Source organism: Mobula hypostoma, chromosome 13 (genome assembly GCF_963921235.1).
Source record: "Mobula hypostoma chromosome 13, sMobHyp1.1, whole genome shotgun sequence".
Classification (NCBI taxonomy): Eukaryota; Metazoa; Chordata; class Chondrichthyes; order Myliobatiformes; family Myliobatidae; genus Mobula; species Mobula hypostoma.
In genome coordinates this window covers 96,067,853-96,091,446 of record NC_086109.1, presented here as the reverse complement: position 1 = coordinate 96,091,446, position 23,594 = coordinate 96,067,853, and the positions used below count along the sequence as shown (strand labels likewise).

Genomic DNA, 23,594 nt, shown 5'->3' with positions numbered 1-23,594 from the left:
TCTTCCATCTCCATCTGTAGTAGGCCTCAGTTATATTCACTTAGCTTAAGTGTTTTCCCACAGAAAGGTTTGCAAAACTATCCTCTATGCTGGCCAGAGGGTATTGATCTACTTTCAGACCTGGGTTGATGGTGACCTTAAAATCACCACAGATCCTGGTAGGTCCATTCTTCTTTGCTATTGGGACCACTGGCATTGCCCATGGGCTCCACTCAATCTTGGAAAGAATTCCTGTAGCTTCCATGTGATCCACTTTTATTCCTAACTATAACTCAATTGCATCTCTCTCTGCGGTTTCCATTGACGTAGCTATTTCAACTGCTCTTTTAAATGTAATTTGTGCTTCAGTTTGGAGCTGTTTTTGAATGCTTTCTTGTAAGATCCATAAAACGAAACAATCCCTCATTGCATCATTAAGCCCATCATTGAACTAATAATGCTCAGACAACTTCTTCAATTCAGGCACAATGCTAAGATGGACTCCTCTCCCTTTTGATCCAACTTATGAAACCTAAAGCATTCTGCAATTAACAATGGTTTTGGTTCTAAGTGTTCCTGCATTACTTCCACAATATCAGCAAAGCTCATTTCAGCTAGTTGGGTAGGAGCTGTCAAACTCCTAAGCAAACTGTATAGCTTTAAACCCAACACACTCAGCAAAACTAGTACCCACTTCTCATTGGCTATTCCATTTGCTTTAAAATACTGCTCAATCTGTTCAGTATAGAGTTATCTCTTGTGCAATCAAACATGTCAATCTTTCTGATGTAGCCAGCCTTTTCTGCTTTTTTTATGACTATTATCACCTGGTACTCACTGTCTATAAACTGCGAATTCTTCTGTTTTCTGCCCTTTTAAAAAAACTCATCCATCTTTCCTTTTGTGAATAAAACATGCTGCTTCGAAGGGGAAAAAAACGTGCTTTGCTTTTTTAAAAAACTCGACTTAAAACTCAAAGGTCTCACTGTGCTTCAACAGGTAGAGGTTGCTGCGGTTTGTTTACAACTTTCTCGTCACCACTATGATGGTTCGTATCTCTAAAAAATAAAAACTAATTGAAAGGAAAGCAAGGGAGCTGGGAATATGAGTCTAACTTTGTTTTTACTTCAAGTGAGGCACACATGTATGCCATTTCCATACTTGTATATAATATTACAATATTACTCAAACATTACTGAAATATTAAGTACACAACACATCATTTAGGACAGAGATGAGAAAGGGTTTCTTTCACCGGGGTGGTGGATCTGTGGAATTGTTGGCTATGGAGGTCAAGTCATTGAGTATATTTAAAATGGAGGTTGATAGGGTCTTGGTTAGTCAGGGCGTGAAGTTCTTGGGGAGAAGGCAGGAGAATGGGGTTGAGGGGGATAATAAATTAGCCATAATGGAATGGTAGAGCAGGCTCACTGGGCTGAATGGCTGAATTTTGCTCCTATGTCTTATGGTCTTGTGGCCTTCCTCATTTCTCCGCAGCAAAGACCATCCAGTCAAAGCTTTCCAGCCCTGGTCACTGCTACTCTGCTCTGCCTACAAACCCACTCTAACATCCCCTTGTTGTGCACAGGCAGCATGGTAGCACAGCAGTAGGCAGTCAGCATAACGCTCTACAGGACCAGCAATCAGGGATAAATCTCCTCTGCTGTCCGGAAAGTATTCTTTCTGTGAGTGTGCAGGTTTCCTCCGGGTTAGTAAGTTGTAAGTTAGTAAGACATAGGAGCAGAATTCCACAGATACTATGTTGGCATCAGAAGTGTGGTAACACTTGCGGACTGCATTGCACGTCCCTGGACTGTGCTGGTCGTTGATGCAAACAACACATTTCACTGTATGTCTTGATGTTTCGATGTACACATGGCAAATAAACTAACCTTTATCTTTACCTCTTGTTCATGAGACTGGCAAAGAGTGAGGGGGTTAAAATGTGCCAAGCCATCACTGTGAGGATAATCAGCTGTAAGGATACAAGTTTCATAGTCATAGTCATAGTCATACTTTACTGATCCCGGGGGAAATTGCTTTTCCTCACAGTTGCACCATAAATAATTAAATAGTAATAAAACCATAAATAGTTAAATAGTAATATGTAAATTATGCCAGGAAATAAGTCTTTAGCACTGGCAACCTATTGACTCTACAATACAAAGCAGCAATGGGAATGCATGCCATTTTGTATTATGGAAAACCACATCCACGTGAGCCTCTGCCTTTGACTGTCAAGGACATCTGTAGGTGTAATAAAGGCATTTCAGAGCACACCACAGGACTGATCAGTCAGTGCATGAATCCCTGAGGAAACGCAGAGCAATAAAATGGACAAGGGGCAAGTGAGGGCAGTCAGTCTGAGAAATTCAACAAATGCAATCATACGAGTTCTGCAGCCTCAGCAGCTGTCATCCAGCATTGAGGAACAGCCTCACTGAGAGCAGAGAGAAGTGAGTGATTGCAGTACCCTCAGTATGTTGTGTTACCTGGAACTATGACACTGGGCTTTGGTTCAGTCTGTGTTTTAACACTTCAGCTGCCTTCTCATTCCAAGTATCCAGCTGGCAATTTTCTTCCCTTCTCTCTAACCCATTGTTAGATGTTACTGCTATCTCCACACTGGACACATACCCCATAACCTCCCCTGAAATGATTAGACCCACATCTCCTGTTGAATCTTATTTTTGTGCTCAGCCCTTTTGGACATACAATTTGCTAAAAACTTTCTGACATTACAACAGCATGAGGTGTGTGGGGCACACCCTTCTGCAGGGATGTGTTATTCTAATGCTGGGGTTCCCAACCTGGGATCCATAGACCTCTCAGTTAATGGTAGGGGTCCATGGCATAGAAAGTTTGGGAACCCCCATTCTAATGCAATGACCTGGGTGTATTACAATCACAGACCTCTGAGTTTCACAGCCTACATTAATGATTTGGCTGAGGGGATCAAGGGCAATACATCCAAGTGTGCTGATATTACCAAACTGGGTGGCAGTGTTGAATTTGAAGAGGATGCAGAGGGCTTTGGGGAATATAGACAGGTGGCTTAGGAAATGGCAGATGGAATACAGTACACTGTGGATAGATCTGAACACATCCACCTTGGAAGCAGAAATAGAAAGGCAAAATATATTTTAAACAGTGTGAGATTGAAAAGCGTTGATGTTCAGAGGGTGATCTGTCAGAGAATTTGAAGTCTAAGACGAGAATTTCTTGAGCTTAGAAGAATGAGAAGTGATTTCATTCAAACATATAAATGTCTTATACTGTACATACAGTATACAGCACAGACACAGGGCATTTGGCCAACTTGTCCATGCTGACCAAGGTGCCTTCCTGAACTAGTCCCGTGTCCCTGCATTTTTCCTGTATCCCTCTAAACCTTTCCTATCCATGTACCTATTCATATGTAATGTGTGGTGGCAGAGTAGCACAGTGATTAGAGTAATGCTTTAAAAGCGCCAGCCAGCGATCAGCGATCAGCGTTCACCTTCTGCAAGGAGTTTGTACATTCTCCCGGTGACCACGTGTGTTTCCTGTGGGTGCTCCGGTTTCATTCTACATTTCAAATACATGTGGGTTACGGTCAGTAAGTTGTGAGCATGCTATGTTGACACCAGGCATCGGTGACACTTGCAGGTTACCCTAGTACATCCTCGAACTGCATGTGATGTTGACAAAAATGACGCATTTCACTGAATGTTTCAATGTTTTGATGTACATGTGACAAATAAAAAGCTAATCTTATAATCCGCCTTTACCACTTCCTCTGACAGGGATGTGTGCTTAGCCTGTGTGGCTAGGCAAAGCTCAAATGCCATCCATAAGTTTACTGAAGTTACAACCGTCGTTGGCAGAATCTCAGATGGTGACCAGTGGGCATACAGGAGTGGGATATACCAACTAGATGAGTGGTGTCGTAGCAACAACATTGCACTCAACGTCAGTAGTAAGACTAAAGAGCTGATTGTGGGTTTCAGGAAGGGTAAGACGAGGGAACACAAACCAATCCTCAGAGGGATCAGAAGTGGACAGAGTGAGCAATTTCAAGTTCCTGGGTGTCAAGATCTCTGGGGACCTAACCTGGATGCAACATATTGATGCAGCTATAAAGTGGACAAGACAGTGGCTATGTTTTATTAGGAGACTGAGGAAATTTGGTTTGTCACCTAAAATACTTGAACACTTCTACAGATGTACTATGGAGAGCATTCTGACTGGCTGCATCACTGGGGGTGGGGGGTCCACTGCACAGGGTCAAAGTAAGTTGTAGAAAGTTGGAAAATTAGTCAGCTCTATCATGGGTACTAGCCTGCCGTAGTATCCAAGACATCTTCAAGGAGCGGTGCCTCAGCAAGGCGATGTCCATCATTAAGGGCTTCCACCACCCAGGGCATACTCTTTTCTCACTGTTACCATCAGGAAGGAAGTACAGAATCCTGAAGGCACACACTCAGTGATTCAGAAACAGCTTCTTCCCCTCCACCATCCAATTCCTAAATGGACATTGAACCGTTGAACACTACCTTAATACTTATTTTTAAATTTCTGTTTTTGCACGACTTACTTTAACTTAACTATTTAAGGTAACTGTAATTCAGTTTTCTTTAATATATTATTTTGTATTGCATTGAACTGCTGGTGCAAAGTTAACAAATTTCATGACATATGCCAGAGATATTTAACCTGATTTTGATATAACGACCATCATCTGTGTGAAAAAGCTGCCTCACAAATCCATTTTAAATTGTTCCCCTTTGAGCTGAAACATTTGCCCTCCCCTTTTAGATCCTACTACCCTGGAAAAGACTGGGAAAAGAGTTTCTTACATGTCCTCAATGTATCTGCCTCTATCGCCACCCCTGGCAGCACGTTCTACACACTCACAACTCTCTGTGTACAAAAACCCACCTCTAACATCCCCCCTATACCTTCCCCAATCGCCTCAAAATGTTGTCCCCTTGTATTTGCCACTTCCATCCCGGGTAAGAGGTGCTGGCTGTCTACTCTATCTATGCCTCTTACCATCTTGTACACCTCTGTCAAGTCACGTCTCGTCCTCCTTATCTCCAAAGGCAATAGCCCTTACTTGCTTAACCCGTCCTCATAAAACACGCTCTCTAATCCAGGCAGCATTCTGGTAAATCTCCTCTGCACCCTCTCTAAAACTTCCACACCCTTCCTATAAAGAGGTGACCAGAGTGCTAAATGTTATACAGTACTGTACTGTGAACATACTGTATACGTAAGTAGGGTGCCCAAGACCTTTGCACAGTACTGTTTGCTAGATGACATCACTTCAATTTATGCTGTGACCTCTAATTGTGGCTTCCCTACAGCTTATTGATTCCACCACAGAGCAGATTAAAATTTAGCAGCACTTGAAAGAATTTGTTTCATCCACTCCAACCCAATCTCGTTAATTGTCTGACTGCTATAAGGGGCTTTCATTTCTTCAGTGTTTATTTGTGTTTACTCAGAGGTGGGCCCGAACTGGACGCTCTGCATTGTTGTAACGACAGTCGGAGCACACAGCTGGGAGCTGCAGCAGGCACAGCCGTAAGCCTGATTCAGATTCACATCAAAACACGCAGTGAAATGTTTCGTTTGCGTGAACAACCAACACAACCTAACGATGTGCTGGGGGCAGCTCGCAAGTGCCACCGGGCATTCTGGTGCCAACATAGCAAGCCCACAATGTTCAGCAGAACAACACAAGCAATAGTAATGACAACGAAACAAAACAACAGCAGCAAAACAAACTCCTTTCTCACCTTTCCACCCACTCTCACACACACACACACACACACACACTCTCTCTCACACACACACACACACACACACACACACACACACACACACACACACACTCACACACACACACACACTCTCACACACACACACACAGACACACACACACACACACACACACAGACAGGTCCTCAGTGCCACACTAGGCTGCCTCCGGGCCACCAGTCCTTGGCCCTGGACTCTCAGAGTTTAAGGTGCTGAGCTGAAATTAGGAAGAAAAAGATGGTGCTTGGAAAGAGAACGGCAGGGTAAAATCAAGAAAAACACCAAGATCAGTAATTTTGTGAAGGAATGAGAACTCGGAAGGAATGAGTGGGTCATGTTAGAGCTTGAAATGGCAGCCCGAGTGTGGAGATGGCTGAGATGACTTTGCATCTGTGTTAATGGTTGAGGGAGGTGATGCATGTATTGGTGCTAAGGAGGTGAAATACTGAACTGATAAACACAGAGGAAGAGATGATGCTGTAATTGACAGTGGATATGCAATGGCAAGCATTTAAGGATTGCATGGATGAACTACAACAATTGTTCATCCCAGTTTGGCAAAAGAATAAATCAAGGAAGGTAGTGCACCCGTGGCTGACAAGAGAAATTAGGGATAGTATCAATTCCAAAGAAGAAGCATACAAATTAGCCAGAGAAAGTGGCTCACCTGAGGACTGGGAGAAATTCAGAGTTCAGCAGAGGAGGACAAAGGGCTTAATTAGGAAGGGGAAAAAAGATTATGAGAGAAAACTGGCAGGGAACATAAAAACTGACTGTAAAAGCTTTTATAGATATGTAAAAAGGAAAAGACTGGTAAAGACAAATGTAGGTCCCCTACAGACAGAAACTGGTGAATTGATTATGGGGAGCAAGGACATGGCAGACCAATTGAATAATTACTTTGGTTCTGTCTTCACTAAGGAGGACATAAATAATCTTCCAGTAATAGTAGGGGACAGAGGGTCCAGTCAGATGGAGGAACTGAGCGAAATACATGTTAGTAGGGAAGTGGTGTTGGGTAAATTGAAGGGATTAAAGGCAGATAAATCCCCAGGGCCAGATGGTCTGCATCCCAGAGTGCTTAAGGAAGTAGCCCAAGAAATAGCGGATGCATTAGTGATAATTTTTCAAAACTCGTTAGATTCTGGACTAGTTCCTGAGGATTGGAGGGTGGCTAATGTAACCCCACTTTTTAAAAAAGGAGGGAGAGAGAAACCTGGGAATTATAGACCGGTTAGCCTAACGTCGGTCGTGGGGAAACTGCTGGAGTCAGTTATCAAAGATGTGATAACAGCACATTTGGAAAGCGGTAAAATCATCGGACAAAGTCAGCATGGATTTGTGAAAGGAAAATCATGTCTGACGAATCTCATAGAATGTTTTGAGGATGTAACTAGTAGAGTGGATAGGGGAGAACCAGTGGATGTGGTATATTTGGATTTTCAAAAGGCTTTTGACAAGGTCCCACACAGGAGATTAGTGTGCAAACTTAAAGCACACGGTATTGGGGGTAAGGTATTGATGTGGATAGAGAATTGCTTAGCAGACAGGAAGCAAAGCGTGGGAATAAACGGGACCTTTTCAGAATGGCAGGCAGTGACTTGTGGGGTACCGCAAGGCTCAGTGCTGGGACCACAGTTGTTTACAATATATATTAATGACATGGATGAGGGAATTAAATGCAGCATCTCCAAGTTTGCGGATGACACGAAGCTGGGCGGCAGTGTTAGCTGTGAGGAGGATGCTAAGAGGATGCAGGGTGACTTGGATAGGTTGGGTGAGTGGGCAAATTCATGGCAGATGCAATTTAATGTGGATAAATGTGAAGTTATCCACTTTGGTGGCAAAAATAGGAAAACAGATTATTATCTGAATGGTGGCCGATTAGGAAAAGGGGAGGTGCAACGAGACCTGGGTGTAATTATACACCAGTCATTGAAAGTGGGCATGCAGGTACAGCAGGCAATGAAAAAGGCGAATGGTATGCTGGCATTTATAGCGAGAGGATTCGAGTACAGGAGCAGGGAGGTACTACTGCAGTTGTACAAGGCCTTGATGAGACCACACATGGAGTATTGTGTGCAGTTTTGGTCCCCTAATCTGAGGAAAGACATCCTTGCTATAGAGGGAGTACAAAGAAGGTTCACCAGATTGATTCCTGGGATGGCAGGACTTCCATATGAAGAAAGACTGGATGAACTGGGCTTGTACTCGTTGGAATTTAGAAGATTGAGGGGGGATCTGATTGAAACGTATAAAAACCTAAAGGGATTGGACAGGCTAGATGCAGGAAGATTGTTCCCGATGTTGGGGGAAGTCCAGAACGAGAGGTCACAGTCTGAGGATAAAGGGGAAGCCTTTTAGGACCGAGATTAGGAAAAACTTCTTCACACAGAGAGTGGTGAATCTGTGGAATTCTCTGCCACAGGAAACAGTTGAGGCCAGTTCATTGGCTATATTTAAGAGGGAGTTAGATATGGCCCTTGTGGCTACAGGGGTCAGGGGGTATGGAGGGAAGGCTGGTACAGGGTTCTGAGTTGGATGATCAGCCATGATCATAATAAATGGCGGTGCAGGCTCAAAGGGCCGAATGGCCTACTCCTGCACCTATTTTCTATGTTTCTATGTTTCTATGTAAGAGGTTTAGCATCTTAAAATACTGATAAGTCACCCTGTCAGGGTAAATCATACCACAAACAGCAAGGGAGGAAACAGCCCAGGCTTTGACAATAATTTCCTACTCCTTTTGGCTAAAAGTATAGTGGTGAAAGAATGGAGTGTTGCTGGTGTGGTTCTGTGGTTTAAAGAGAGACAATGAGGGCAAAATGACTGTCTTTGCTGAGGATAGAACAGCGGATGGAGTCTGCAAGCTTTAGTGACGTGTTTGACACGTGGCAGATTGAAAGAGAAAAGTAAAGCCCATGGGATCCAAGAGGAAGTGGCAAGTTGGGATAAACATTTTCTGAATGGGAGGAAACAGAGGGTAGTGACCAGCACACCTTTAGTCATTGGGTTCCACCTTGGTCTAGAGATTAAAGACTGGGCCTCACCATCAGAGTTAACAAAAAATGCAAGTGAGGAAAGAAGTACTTGGCAAAGAGAAGGTGTTGAAGGGCTGGTTAGGTGAGTAAAGAAGTGGCAAGTGGAATTCAGGCCCAAGAATTGTGAGGACAATATGACAAGAGTATAAACAGTAGGATATCAAACAAGGAGGGATACTGGAGAGTGCATCCACACATTGACAGGGATTTGGCAGGTTGGATAAGGTGGTTAAGATACGTAGTACATAGGTTGTGAGCCTTTATTGACCAAGGTATTGAATGCAAATGCATGTAAGTCATACTAAAGAAATGTTAGTTAGGACTCTGATGCAGTCCTGGTCACCACACTGCAGAAAGAATGTGACTGCGCTACAGAGTATTCAAGGAAAATTTACAAAGATCTTGCCAGGCTTTGAAGATTACAGCACTAATCAAAGATGGTTGTGTTCTGTGTTGATCTGCTGGACATAGTAGGTATGTTATGTGGTGATGGAATGTGTGGCAACGCTTGCAGGCTGCTTCCAGAATATCCTTATGTTGTGTTGGTTGTTAACGCACACAAAGCATTTCACAGTTTTTTTCCATGTACATGTGATAAATCAATCTGACTCTTTTTATGTAGTATATATATTTTTCATTATATAGCAAATAAGCTTGAATCTTGATCTTGTAATTAATAGTGTATTTTATGTATTGCATGGTTCTGTCACCACGAAACAACAAATTTCACAACATACAGGTATGCCAGTGATAATAAACCCAACTTTGATGAAAATGGAGAAGCAAGCATCCCAGTACAGAGTCAGTACCAAGAGGACATTGTTTTAAATGAATTTGTAGAAGGGTCGGAAAGGAGTTAATACAGAGTATAGCATGGGGACAAGAATCTGCTGCCAATAGGTGGTGGAGGAGACTGAACACATACTTGGCCACTTACTGGTGTCAGGACCAGCAAGAGTGTACATAAATAGCTGGTAGAGGGATTAGACCAAAGGCCATTTTGTCCAATGAGGACACAGTTGTCAACGGGCTCCCGTGTGTACTTTGCTGACAGATTCTAGACTATCTGACTGTGTTCCTCCATTGTGACCTTTGGAGGAGCTGTGTGTCAGCCTTCCTCTTTGTAAAGGTGAGAAGGGGAGTGGGGCATGACGATATATTTGTAAAGATATGGTTGACTGAAGGTTAGAAGTTCTAACTTAAAAGTGCAGAGTAAATTTATTATCAAACTACATATATGTCACCATATACAAACCTGAGATTCATTTCCCTGTGGACATTCCCAGTAAACAGAAAAAACACAATAGGATCAGTGAAAGACTGTACCCTATAGGGTGGCCAACCATTGTGTGAAGAAAAAATAACTAACTATGCAAATGCAAAAAAAAAGTAATAATAATAATAAATAAGCAATAAATACTGAGAATATGAGAAGTAGAGTTCTTGAAAGTGAGTCTAGTTCGGTGACTGTTCCTGAACCTGGTGATATGAGCCCCGAGCCTTCTGTACCCTCTTCCTGTGTGATGACAGTGAGATGGGATCACGGCCTGTGTGATGGTGACAGTGAGAAGGGAACATGGCCTGTGTGATGGTGACAGTGAGAAGGGAACATGGCCTGTGTGATGACAGTGAGAAGGGAACATGGCCTGTGTGATGGTGACAGTGAGAAGGGAACATGGCCTGTGTGATGGTGACAGTGAGAAGGGAACATGGCCTGTGTGATGGTGACAGTGAGATGGGATCATGGCCTGTGTGATGACAGTGAGATGGGATCATGGCCTGTACGATGGGAGTCCTTAATGATGCTGCTTTCCTGCAACAGGGTTCTGTGTAGATGTGATCAATGGTGGGGGAGGGCTTTACCCGTGATAGATTGGGCCATATCCACTACTCGCTGTAGGTGAAAGGAGAAACCATATAACTGCACATTCACAGTTAAAAGGTTGTAAAGGAAAATCTCCACTACTGCTCAGAATCTGGAACTGTGCCTGAGTCTGCAAGGTCAACAGCAGATGCCATTTCATTGGCTCCTCACTCAACCCTGAAGCATCTGGACAGCAAAGGTGCATACATAAGGATGCAGTTCATTGACTATAGCTCAGCATTCAATACTATCATCCCCTCAACGCTAATCAAAACTTCAAGACCTTGGCCTCGATACCTCCTTGTGCAACTGGACAATGCTGTCTTCCCATTGCTGCCTTTAGGAAGAAGGTACAGGAGCCTCAAAACTCACAGCATCAGGTTCAAGAACAGTTATTACGCCTCAACCATTAGCTCTTGAATCAGGGAGGATAACTTCTCTCCACTTCACTTGCTCATCACTGAATTGTTCCAACAACCTATGGATTTAATTTCGAGGACCCTTCATCTCATGTTCTCGACACTTACTGCTGATTTATTTGTCAATATTATTTCTTTCTTTCCTTTTTCTTTTTGTATTTGCACAATTTGTTGTCTTTTCAACACTGGTTGTTTGTCCATATTGTTGGGTGCGGTCTTTCATTGATTCTGTTGTGTTTCTTGTACTTACTGTGAATGCCCACAAGAAAATGAATCTCAGGGTCGTATATGTTGACATATATGTACTTTGATAATAAACTTACTTTGAACTTTGACTGTCAGAATGTGTAGGGTGGCAGTGATGACAAACATATCTGCCCTCAGCTCTTCCCTCTAGTAAAGTTCCCTGTTCAGGGAACTTGTCTGACATACTCCTGGGGACTGTTTGTGGATCAGCCAGAGCTCCTGATCCTGTTCATATGCAGGAATCCTTTCCAGCAGTCAGTGTGTGTGAATACACAGAGGATTCAGCATCAGTCTCACCAGTAATGTCTTGTACAGCAGGGCATCTTGCTGGCAATTATCTGCATGGCATATACTTGGGTACCTACTGTTTCTGGAACTGTACCCCAGTGTTGGAGTTGATTCCTGCAGGATTCAACATTCAGGATGGTTTAATGTTATTTCCAGTGTACAAGTGTAAAGGAGAGCAAAATCATTGCTACTCCAGCTCCAATGCAGCACAAAATAAAACACAAAAGATAAAGAACATAATAATAAAAGGAATAAATATGAATACATATGTAAAATAGCTTATACGCAAAGATTTTAGGGTCACAGAGGCACAGGAGTGTCTGTACATAAGGAGGCTCTGACAGGAAATGATAAAGTAGTGGGGGGTGGGTTCGTGGGAGGAGGTGTTGATCAGCCTTACTGCTTGAATTCATGCAGTTAAAATGATGATTTTACCAAAATTTTTATATGTATTTCAAAATATTCCTTTTTTTTTAACTAAGAAGTTTTTTGATCAGGTTGATTCTATCATTTCATCTTTCGTTTGGAATAATAAAAGACCAAGAATTGGAAAATATCATTTACAAAAATTAAAAAAGGATGGAGGTCTTGCTCTGCATAATTTAAGAATATATTATTGGGCTGTTAATATACGTTATGTGTGCTCTTGGTTATATTGGACTGATAAAAATGAACGACCGCCTTGAGCTGATTTGGAATTGAAAGCTGTGAAACAATTTTACTTAACTTCATTATTAGGAGCTTCTTTACCTGTACGACTGGCCAAAATTTCTAATCTAAATTTATATCCTATGATTAAGCAGTCATTATGAATTTGGTGCCAATTGCATAATTTTTTTAAATCTCAAAAAATTTAACCTTCTTAGTTTAATTTATCGAAATTATTTATTTAAACCTTCACTTAGTGATCCTACCTTTTTTCTTTGGAGGAATAAAGGAGTCTATTCCTTCATGGATCTGTTCCAAGAAGGTCAATTGATGTCTTTTGAGAAATTAGTAACTAAATACTCTCTCTTGTATTCACATTTCTTGCAATATCTTCAGGTCAGACATTTCTTACAAGAATATTTAAGTAATTTTCCATATATGCAAGATTCTGACCTGTTAGACATTATTTTAAAAATGAATCCTTTAGTGAAAGGTTTTATTGGGAAAATTTATAATTTACTATTACAACAGTACAATTATCCTTTACTTAAGATTAAGCAAGATTGGGAAAGAGGGCTTAACATGACCTTGAGAACAGAGGATTGGTTGCGAATTTTGAAGTTGGTTAACTTTTCGATTTGTGCCAGTCACTCTTTAATTCAGTTTTAAATTTTACATCATTACTATTTGACAAAGAAGAGACTGTCTAAAATATTTCCTAATGTTGATAGTCGGTGTGATAGATGTAAAACTGAGACAGCTACATTGACACATATGTTTTGGTCGTGTTCTGAATTGAAACAGTTTTGGAAATCTATTTTCTCTACAATTTCTAAAGCTTTAAAAATTAATTTACGACCTAATAAATTGACAGTTTTGTTCAGTATAGTCCCTCAATATATTCATGGTATTTCTATATCAGATCAACATGTAATTGCATTTGTTACATTATTGGCGGGCTATTTTATTGAAATGGAAAGATGCCTCTGCTCCCACTTTGATACAATAGTTCTCTCAGGTGATGTTATGTCTTAGTTTGGAGAAAATCAGAAGTCAAACTTTTGATCCTCGATTTGACTGAGAAAAGGTGGGGTTCTTTTGCCCGCTACTATCATTTGATTTGAGTTAATTAAGATGGTCCCCTTCTGATTCTTGTTTAAATGGATTTGAGTTGGTGGATTGATGTTTTTCTTTTATGGAAGCTTGTATGGTGTATAGCTCCAGGGTTCTGCTCCCAATGGGTTTTTTTTTTGTTTTTTTTCTGTTAGTAAGGGTTCTTTTTTTCCTTATTTCTTTTTTCCAAAAAAATAGTTTTAACATTTTGTCTTTTCTTATTATTATTGATATATTGTTTAGCTTTGTTAATCAGTTATTTGATAATTTAATTCTTATTGTACATATTGACATGTTGACATGATTGCTTTAATGTATTTTTTGTTGATTTTCAATAATAATTAATAAAAAAGATTTAAAATGGAAAGTAACTGTTTTTGAGTCTTGTTTCAGGAGATGGGAAAATGAAGAAAAACTTGAAAAAATTAGACAAAAATTCTCAGGTGAATTTTTTGTTTCAACTTGTGTTCATGAATTAGGTAATCTATTCATAAAAACTGAATTCCTGAAATATACAATCTTCTTGTTTAACCAAAACATTCCCCACCCCACCCCCTTGCCTCTGCCACGCACACAGGAATAACACTTCCAAAGCTCCCACCATGTGGATTACTCATTGATTGTCACCATGCAAATTTTAAGGAAATAAAACCACTTTTGTCAGTTATTTCATACTTAGTATCACAAATATTTTATAACTTTCAAATAACCTTTTTCCCCCAAACTTAATTTTAGTTAATCAGGCCTTGGGGCCACACATAACCTTTCTAATCCTTTGATCAAACAATGATATCGACCTCAGACCACTCATTTGCCAGATTAAGCTTTCAGTCAATTAGAGATTCTTCTTGTTTTAAGTTGCACATGACAGACATTCAGCAAACCAAATCTTCCTTCAGATGATCTCTTTGATGGTATTCTGGGGCTTCTTAATGTACTGGGAATTTATCATATTAATCTATACTCAATCAATATTTAATTACTGCGCATAAAAACTTTATGAAGTTGGGCAAATAAACTATTTGGAAGAAAAGTTGGGCAGTCATTAGAAACTTAAAATTAAAGTTGCTAACAAGCTTAGCACTTATTTCAGGTAAAGTGCCATGGGATTACGAAGACTTTTTCAGAGGAAAATCAAAGGGATAAGCCTGCATGGTGCCAGTGCAACATCTCATTAGTCAGGAACAGGGTTACATCATTACCACCATCCTCCAACTTATAAACAGTGGCCTTGTTTCCATTTTAGAAGAGCCTGTTGGAGTGTAGAGAATCACCAGAAGGCAGAGTTTATGTAATAGCAGCAAGTGATGAACCAGCGACACATTTAGTTTGTACTTGGAAGATCCTGTCGTATTGCTCAGGCACCTAGCAATAATGAAGGAAACCAGCCTCTGCAAACTGTCCAGAGACACACAGGACAGATAAATGACACTGTTTGACTCTCTGATCTGATGTACTGCTGAAGCAGTGTAATGTAACCGAACCTTACGACACTACACGGTCTGCCACCGGACCGGGGCTCATCTCTGGTTTGCACGGCTCCACAGTCACAGTGGTCTGTGTGAACAGATCACAGCTGACTCCATCAATAAGCAGCTGGCCAGATGCACATTACACCCTCTTCTGAGTAGAGTTCACAATGCCTTCATATTAATCAGGCTTACTTGAACTGAGGATTGGCTTGACACAGTCAAATCGAACTAATAATCTTGTCAGTGGTTACCAACACAAGAAAATTAGGGAAACTACAAAGAACTGCAACCAAATCATCATGGTACAAACTGCTGAGTCTCAGCATTTGTTCAGAAGCCCCACAGATGGGATGCCTTATAACACAGCCCTCCGGCAGCTCCAGGGCTGCTGATAACTGGTGATTCCAAACAATGCTGCCTCACTGAGCCGCCTCATCGTGATGGAACAAACTGCCTCTGCTCCAGTGGAGCAGGAACACACCATGGGCACCACAATAGCAGTTAGTGTAACATTATAACTCAGGGTGTCGGAGTTGGAGTTGAATCTTGGCATCTTCTTTAAGCAGTCTGTATGTACTCCCTGTAGAATACAGGGGTTTTCCCCAGGTGCTCCAGTTTCCTCCCACAGTCTAAAGACGGACTGGTTAGTAGGTTAATTGGCCATTGTAAAATTGTCCTGTGATTAGGCGAGGGTTAAATGGGGGATTGCTAGGTGATGCGGCTCAAAGAGCCGGGACAGCCTAGTCCTCGCGGTATCTCTAAATAAGTAAGATAAAATGAAATGAAGAGAGGCATCAGCTTTGAGGATCTCAGCAATTCCCAAACCCCACTGGTACTGCAGCAATACTCTGTAAGGTACCTGCTAGGTCTAGGGACTGATGAAGCAGGCACACAGCTGACAGGAAGGATGATCAGGACATGATCTTCAAACTACACTTTAAGGAGATCCACTCTGTAAGGAATGGTTTTACACATGTTCACCAGGGCTCGGATATCTTTCCTGTGTCATACCTTTTGAAAGATTAAAGATTAACTTTATTTGTCATGTGTACATTTAAATTGACAGGGAAAAATGCATCATTTCTTTTGAGGGTGTGCTGCAGGGCAGCCTGCACACGTCACCACGCTTCCAGTGCCAGCCTTGCATGCCTGAACCCATATGTCCTTGGAATATTGGAGGAAACCAGAGCCCCCAGAGAAAACCCACACAATCACATAGAAATTGTACAAATTGCTTACAGGCAGCAGCGGGAATTGAATCTGATCTTACAGCTACTCTGTAAAATGTCATGCTAACGGCTACTCTACCATATTTTCCTCTTCCTTTCCTTACTTTATCACAAACAGTTTAGAGATAGTGAAAAGCCTTCTCAAGTACACCCAGTAAAAACACTGGTACCAGGGAGGACATGTCTGGAGAATGTCGATGTTAAGAGTGCAGATAACATTGTGAAGCAACTGAATAATCAGTCGCCATGCACCATTTTATGTTAAAAGATCCTAAATCCGTAGGAATTCCATTTGAACATTTCCAGTCTTAAAAAAGCAATGGATAAGTTACAAGATGGGATATAATTGGAACCATGGAGAAACTAAATATACAGAGGACACAGTTGCATATTTAGAAGATTCAACAGTCAAAACACATACGGTTACAGAGAATACAGCTCTGTGCAAACGTATTCGGCACATAAATATATAGCCAGGGTGCATAGGACTTTTGCGTAGTACATTATGTCTTTCCAGTTAACAAATAATACTTAATACAAATGATCTAATACAAAGCTAAGTACTCTTATTTCCATTCCTGTTTCTCAACCACCTTCCTATTTTAATCAATATACAGTAATGTCACCCGAGCTGTATATCTGTGCCCGAGACTTTTACACAGTACGATGTATACTGTCCAAGATGGTATGTAGAATGTACAGTAAAACTCCATTAATCTGTTGTGTGACTATTCAGAAATCCCAGTGGTTCTACATCTGTATCACCAGGTGATGTTGGCTGTCCTCCCTTCAAACTCACCCACGCCCCACCTCCCTCTCTCCGTCCAAACCCCCAGAGCCCCACCTCTCTCCACCCCCGAGGGCTTCACATTCCTCACTCCCCCCAAACCCTCCCAGAGCCCCACTTCCCCCTCCTCCAAACCTTCACCTCCTGCTGCCTCGAGAACTCCTCCTACCTCCAAAACCCCCAGGACCCCACCTCCCTCCCTCCCTCCAAACCCCCACCTCCCTCCAAGCCCCCAGGGCCCCACCTCCCTCCCTCCCTCCAAACCCCCACCTCCCTCCAAAACCCCCAGGGCCCCACCTCCCTCCAAAACCTCCAGAGCCCCACCTCCCTGCCTCGCTCCAAACGCCCCAGTGCCCCACCTTCCTACACTCCCTCCAAACTTCCACCTCCCTCCCTCCAAACTACCCGGTAGTGCTGAGATAGTAATGCAATTGCAGCAGGACTTGGACAAATTGGAATAATGGGCAAAAAAGTGACAGATGAATACAGTACTGGGAAGCATATGATAATGCATTTTGGTAAAAGGAACAATAGTGCGGACTACTATCTAAATGGGGAGAAGGTTCAAATATCAGAGGCACAAAGGGACTTAGGAGTCCTTGTGCAGGACTCCCAGAAGGTTAATTTACAGGTCGAGTCCATGGTAAATTACAACTGGAAATAGAAAAGGCTTGTCAGAAGGGCAGTGTTATGATAATTGTGGTGGATTTTAACATGCGAGTAGATTGGAAAAATCAGGTCAGCACTGGATCTCAAGAGAGAGAATTTGTAGAATGTCTGCGAGATGGCTTTTTAGAACAGCTTGTTGTTGAGCCCACGAGGGGATCGGCTGTACTGGATTGGGTATTGTGTAATGAACCGGAGGTGATTGGAGAGATTGAGGTGAAAGAACCCTTAGGAGGCAGTGATCATAACATGATTGAGTTCACTGTGAAATTAGGAAAAGAGAAGCCGAAATCTGACGTGTCGGTGTTTCAGTGGAGTAAAGGAAACTACAGTGGCATGAGAGAGGAACTGGCCAAAGTTGACTGGAAAGAGACACTGGCGGGAAAGACGGCAGAGCAGCAGTGGCTGGAGTTTATGCGAGAAATGAGGAATGTGCAAGACAGGTATATTCCAAAAAAGAAGAAATTTTCCAGTGGAAAAAGGATGCAACCGTGGTTGACAAGAGAAGTCAAAGCCAAAGTTAAAGCTAAGGAGAGGGCATACAAGGAAGCAAAAATTAGTGGGAAGACAGAGGATTGGGAAGTCTTTAAAACCTTACAAAAGGAAACCAAGAAGGTCATTAAGAGAGAAAAGATTAACTATGAAAGGAAACTAGCAAACAATATCAAAGAGGATACTACAAGTTTTTTCAAGTATATAAAGAGTAAAAGACAGGTGAGAGTAGATATAGGACCGATAGAAAATGATACTGGAGAAATTGTAATGGGAGATGAGGAGATGGCAGAGGAACTGAACGAGTATTTTGCATCAGTCTTCACTGAGGAAGACAGCAGGATACTGGACACTCAAGGGTGGCAGGGAAGAGAAGTGTGCGCAGTCACAATTACGACAGAGAAAGTACTCAGGAAGCTGAATAGGCTAAAGGTCAATAAATCTCCTGGACCAGATGGAATGCACCCTCGTGTTCTGAAGGAAGTAGCTGTGGAGATTGCGGAGGCATTAGCGATGATCTTTCAAAAGTCGATAGATTCTGGCATGGTTCCGGAAGACTGAAAGATTGCAAATGTCACTCCGCTATTTAAGAAGGGGGCAAGGAAGCAAAAAGAAAATTATAGACCTGTTAGCTTGACGTCGGTGGTTGGGAAGTTGTTGGAGTCGATTGTCAAGGATGAGGTTACAGAGTACCTGGAGGCATATGACAAGATAGGCAGAACTCAGCATAGATTCCTTAAAGGAAAATCCTGCCTGACAAACCTATTACAATTTTTTGAGGAAATTACCAGTAGGCTAGACAAGGGAGATGCAGTGGATGTTGTATATTTGGATTTTCAGAAGGCCTTTGACAAGGTGCCACACATGAGGCTGCTTAACAAGATAAGAGCCCATGGAATTACAGGAAAGTTACATACGTGGATAGAGTGTTGGCTGATTGGCAGGAAACAGAGAGTGGGAATAAAGGGATCCTATTCTGGTTGGCTGCCGGTTACCAGTGGTGTTCCACAGGGATTAGTGTTGGGGCCGCTTCTTTTTACATTGTACATCAACGATTTGGATTATGGAATAGATGGCTTTGTGGCTAAGTTTGCTGACGATACGAAGATAGGTGGAGGGGCCGGTAGTGCTGAGGAAACGGAGAGTCTGCAGAGAGACTTGGATAGATTGGAAGAATGGGCAGAGAAGTGGCAAAAGTACAATGTTGGAAAGTGTATGGTTATGCACTTTGGCAGAAAAAATAAACGGGCAGACTATTATTTAGATGGGGAAAGATTTCAAAGTTCTGAGATGCAACGGGACTTGGGACTCCTCGTACAGGATTCCCATAAGGTTAACCTCCAGGTTGAGTCAGTAGTGAAGAAGGCGAATGCAATGTTGGCATTCATTTCTAGAGGAATAGAGTATAGGAGCAGGGATGTGATGTTGAGGCTTTATAAGGCACTGGTGAGACCTCTCTTGGAGTACTGTGGGCAGTTTTGGTCTCCTTATTTAAGAAAGGATGTGCTGACTTTGGAGAGGGTACAGAGAAGATTCACTAGAATGATTCCAGGAATGAGAGGGTTAACATATGAGGAATGTTTGTCCGCTCTTGGACTGTATTCCTTGGAGTTTAGAAGAATGAGGGGAGACCTCATAGAAACATTTCAGATGTTAAAAGGCATGGACAGAGTGGATGTGGCAAAGTTGTTTCCCATGATGGGGGAGTCTAGTACGAGAGGGCATGACTTCAGGATTGAAGGGCGCCCTTTCAGAACAGAAATGTGAAAAAATTTTTTTAGTCAGAGGGTGGTGAATCTACGGAATTTGTTGCCACGGGCAGCAGTGGAGGCCAAGTCATTGGGTGTATTTAAGGCAGAGATTGATTGGTATCTGAGTAGCCAGGGCATCAAAGGTTATGGTGAGAAGGCGGGGCAGTGGGACTAAATAGGATAAAATGGATCAGCTCATGATAAAATGGCGGAGCAGACTCGATGGGCCGAATGGCCTACTTCTGCTCCTTTGTCTTATGGTCTTATGGTCTTATGGTAAAGAAGGCAAATGTAATGTTGGCATTTATTTCAAGTGGAGTAGAATATAAACGCAAGGAGATAATGTTGAAGCTTTATAAGACACCAGTCAGGTTGCACTTGGAGTATTGTTAACAGTTTTGGGCTCCATATCTCAGTAAGGATGTGTTGTCATTGGACAGAGTCGAGAGGAGGTTCATGAGGATGATTCTGGGAATGAAGGGGTTAACAAATGAGGAGCATTTGGCAGCTTTGGGCCTGTACTCACTGGAATTTAGAAGAATGTGGGGGGATCTCATTTGAAACCTACCGAATGTTGAAAGGACTAGATCAGATGGATGTGGAGAGGATGTTTCCTATGGTGGGGGTGTCCAGAACAAGTGGGCACAGCCTCAAAATTGAGGGGTGACCTTTTAGAACAGAGGTAAGGAGGAATTTTTTTAGCCAGAGAGTGGTGAATCTGTGGAATGCTCTGCCACAGACTGTGGTGGAGGCCAAGTCCGTGATAGTTGATAGTTTCTTAATTAGTCAGGGCATCAAAAGATATGGCAAGAAGGCAGGTGTGTGGAGTTGAGTGCGATCCAAGATCAGCCATGATGGAATGGCGGAGCAGATTCGACGGGCTGAATGGCCTAATTCTGTTCATAATTCTTATGGTCTTATGATCTCCACCCCCCCACCCCAGGGCCACAATTCCCTCCAGGGCCTCATCTCCCTCCCTCCACCACCAGAGCCCCACCTCTGCCCCTCCAAACCCCCCCAGAGTTTCACCTTCCTCCCTCCCACCAAACTCTCCTAGAGCCCCATCTCCTTCCCTCCCTTTAAACCCCCAGGGACCCATATCCTTTCCTCCTTCCAACCCTCTGTGCACCTCCCTCCCTCCACACCCCCAGGGCCCCAACTCTCTCCCTTCCACCAACCCCCCCCCCGAACCCTTTCTCCCAACCAATGTTCCCTCCAATTTGTAATGACCAGTGTGCACAAAAATCTTGTGCTGTGCAACTTTTTGCCCGGTGACAACAATATGTGCTCAATGAGTTTTATATAGAGAGGCATTCATTTTAACAGCTAGCAAAACACTGTCAATAAGAACTTTGATCTCCTCTGGGTTTGATCGTTTTTGCTCTCGTTCATCTGCACTCCCACAATATATAGCAGGCCTGCAGTGGATAACGAAAGATTTTCTCACTAGAGCTTTTGCATGCCTTTCAAATGTGATTTGCATGCTAAATGACGCTTTAAAAAGTTAAGTTTACCAACAACATAAATAAGCCAGTTCTAAGATCTGCAGACAAATCATTGCAAATCCCACATTGTCAACACCGTCCGCATCAGAAAACGGAAAAGGAAATGTGATTGAGAGATATACTTCACATGCCAACGAGGTAGAGGGTGACAACTTTTTGTGTGCAGTTTAAATTCTTCTGAGTGCTATTAGCAAAAGATGTGTGCATGCGCACATACGCACACCTTCAAGGGAATATTGCTCCCACCCACCCACCAAACCCAGCAGGATTTCTGGGAAATGTATTACAGTACTGCATAATGCCTAGAACAAAACTGATTTGAAATGATGTTGGGAAATTCACAGGAATAACAGAGCATCTGACAGACTGGTACCACTATAGACCTGAGGAATATTGGTGAATGCACACAGGATTATACAGTGGGATATACAGAGGAATTACTGGCAGAGATTGATACGGAATTCACATTGAGAAAGGTGGGACATGTGGTGAATAAGCATTAGGAACGTCACGGAGTACAGAGAGGATTCACACTGAGATAGTGTGGAATCAATAAAGAATTTTAAATAGCGAACAATGGGACAGATAGAGGTTAAGACTGGCATATATAAAAGATATGCACCAAAAATAACAATGCAATATACAGTATACGTAAGTGACAGAAGGAATAGACAGAGAATAGTTATGGGAGAAGGGAGAGGTTTGTTTTACATATAGACAATATCAGAAGAGAAGCTGTGTAAGAGACAATGAGAATTTATGGACTGTTATATATCAGTCTGTTTTTTCACTGTGTGGTATGATTCTACATATTGTTTATGCATTATTTATATTCTGAATGTTGTCTGTACCTGAGATTCTGTTGTAAACAACTTCTGAATGTACCATACCTCTCCATACCTGTGCACACGACAATAAACTCGACTTTAGTTAATTTATAATCAATATCTGTTTATACTGGTCAATGGAAATAATAATAGAAGGTTTATCTAAAAGTTCAGAACAAGTTACAATTGGTTGGTTACACTATACCCACAACTCTTGGTGTTACACAAAACAAAATTATTAATTACATTTGCTATTACAGCTTTCAGAAGTGCTGTGAATGTAGGTCTGGAAATATCTACTGTCAAAGCTCTGATCAAGAGAGGTTCTCTACGTTTAATACACACTAAACCTGCCACTAAATTGCCTGACTACATTGTTTGCTGAGAATTGCTTATTTTTGCCTTCCCTCGCCAAGGAGTCTGTTAGCTTAAATGGTACTGCATTTGATAAACCTCGTGTACGGATGGTGCTGTAAAGCTGAGGGGCTGACCTCCTGGTCAGTACTGTTTAATCTTGAAGAAAGGCTGGTCAGCAGTATTATCAGAGATTGAAATGTATTTCAAACTGTATCCTACACATAAGTGATGCTTTAACGTCATATTCTGTCCTCTATTAAGCTTACAGCCAGCATTCTAATCACTTCCATCCTGGGAAATTATAAACAGAGTAGGCGAACAGACTAATTATTGGTTTCTTCAAAGAGCTAGCCAGATGACCTGGTTTTATGCTGTAAGATTCAATGATTCTATCCGATTCTGATAAAATAATTAATAGTAGAAATTTTGAACATAATAGAGAAAAGCAATTTACATTCCTGACTCAATTCTACGTGCCACGAAGTACCCACCGAGTCTGGGAGTGGGGAGGGGGAATTGGTGTGCTGCTACTGCAGGTTCAGACCTACAATTCCTCACCCACTGGACCACCAGGCCTGAGATGTTCTATAGTTCAGAGATTTTTTACAAAGAGCCAGTTCCATTTTGTGTTCATGCAGAGACTTGCTTCAGTAGTTCCCACTGAACGTTTCTGAGCCCGACACGCTCCTTACCTTGGTCGCAGAGGGGACCAGCGAAGCCCGGCAAGCATTCACAGTGGCCAGTGACATGATGACAGGGTCCATTACTGTGCACACATTGGGGACAAGCTTGGCTGCAGTGATGCCCATAAAATCCAGGAGAGCAGACTGAAAGAAAACCGCAAGGCTCCCAGAGTAAACAAATTACTCAGTTTCTTTATAAAATACTGAATAACAGATTATCAAACACTAAAAAGAAATCCAGAGCTCAGGTGCTCAAACTACCAACCGATGAGTGTTGAAAATTAGTGATGTACCAGAGGCCAAAATTACCTCCTCATAAAGGCATCTCAGAATCAGGTGTATTATCACCGGCATGTGTCATGAAATTTGTTAACTATCTATGAGATACATCGATTTTTCTAATTTCCTGTATCTTCTGTCAC

The 23,594-nt window shown here is 42.1% G+C and overlaps 1 protein-coding gene across 4 annotated transcripts in view; it reads right to left on the bottom strand.

Moving 5' to 3' along the window:
• Window positions 1-23,594, bottom strand: part of megf11 (multiple EGF-like-domains 11) — a 454,053-nt gene that overhangs the window by 50,489 nt on the left and 379,970 nt on the right. For all 4 annotated transcript variants that reach the window (XM_063066247.1, XM_063066248.1, XM_063066249.1 and 1 more), the window contains exon 15: window positions 23,182-23,316. In XM_063066247.1, coding sequence (XP_062922317.1) covers window positions 23,182-23,316 — 135 coding nt within the window. The remainder of the gene's footprint in view (window positions 1-23,181; window positions 23,317-23,594) is intronic.